General features: G+C 42.9%; 1 protein-coding gene across 1 annotated transcript; it reads left to right on the top strand.

Annotated features, from left to right (window-relative positions):
- Positions 1-416: 416 nt before the first annotated feature.
- Positions 417-725, top strand: LOC107780245 (uncharacterized). Its single transcript, XM_075223946.1, has one exon. It carries the CDS (start codon positions 417-419, stop codon positions 723-725), a length of 309 nt encoding a protein of 102 aa, XP_075080047.1.
- Positions 726-1,104: the final 379 nt, after the last annotated feature.

Below are 1,104 nucleotides of genomic sequence, written 5' to 3'. Positions count from 1 at the left end.
AGTGTTGGATGTCCTGACTTGTAACATACAAGGGAGGGTTCCATGGTGCATCCTATTTGTTGATGACATAGTCTTGATTGACGAGATGCGAGAGGGTGTTAACGCTAGATTGGGAGTTTGGAGACAGACGCTGGAATCCAAAGGTTTCAAGTTGAGTAGGTCGAAAGCTAAATACTTGGAGTGCAAGTTCTGTGAGGAGATGCATGAAGAAGAAGTGGAAGTAAAGATTGATACTCAAGTCAATCCCACAAGAGATAGTTTCAAGTATATTGGGTCTATAATCCAATGAAGCAGGTAAATTGACGAGGATGTTACTCACCGTATTGGAGCGAGTTGGATGAGATGGAGGCTAGCTTCGGGGGGTTTTATGTGATAAGAATATACCGCCTAGACTTAAGGGCAAATTCTATAGGGTGATGGTTAGACCAGCTATGTTGTATGAAGTTGAGTGTTGGCCCATCAAGAAACCCCATGTCCAAAAGATGAGCATAGCAGAAATGAGGATGCTGAGATGGATGTGTGGTCATACCAGGAAAGACAAAATCAAGAATGAAGTTATCAGGGACAAGGTAGGAGTGGCATCTATCGAAGCCAAGTTACCGGAATCGACGATGCGATGGTTTGGGTATGTGAAAAGGAGAGATATAGATGACCCAATCAGGAGGTGTGAGAGGTTGACCATGGTGGGCGTGAGGAAGAGCAGGGATAGGCCTAAGAAGTATTAGGGAGAGGTGATTAGGCAGGACTTGTCAGTGTTTCACCTAACCGAGGACATGACTTGCGATAGGAAGGTGTGGAGGTCGAAAATTAAGGTGGTGGGTTGACAGGTAGTTGCCAGTTTTTCATAGGTTCACAGTAATAATTGTAATATTCTTGTTGTGGGTTGAAAGTTACTTCCTTCTAGTTTGTTATTTTATCTGGTACTTTGCAATCACGTCCTTTGTTTTTGTAAATTGCTACTGGGATTGTTGCTCTGATTGTTACTGTTTGATTCTACTTTTTCTTCCCTTTTATTGGATATTGTTGCCCCCTGATGGTTACTATTTGATGCTACTTTTTCTCCTCTTTGCTTATCGCCTTTCTCCCCTCCTCCCTCTTTCCTCA

This window comes from Nicotiana tabacum, chromosome 10, assembly GCF_000715075.1.
Source record: "Nicotiana tabacum cultivar K326 chromosome 10, ASM71507v2, whole genome shotgun sequence".
In the NCBI taxonomy this organism is placed as follows: domain Eukaryota; kingdom Viridiplantae; phylum Streptophyta; class Magnoliopsida; order Solanales; family Solanaceae; genus Nicotiana; species Nicotiana tabacum.
Note: the sequence above shows the minus strand (reverse complement) of the source record. Positions and strands in the feature narration are given on the sequence as shown.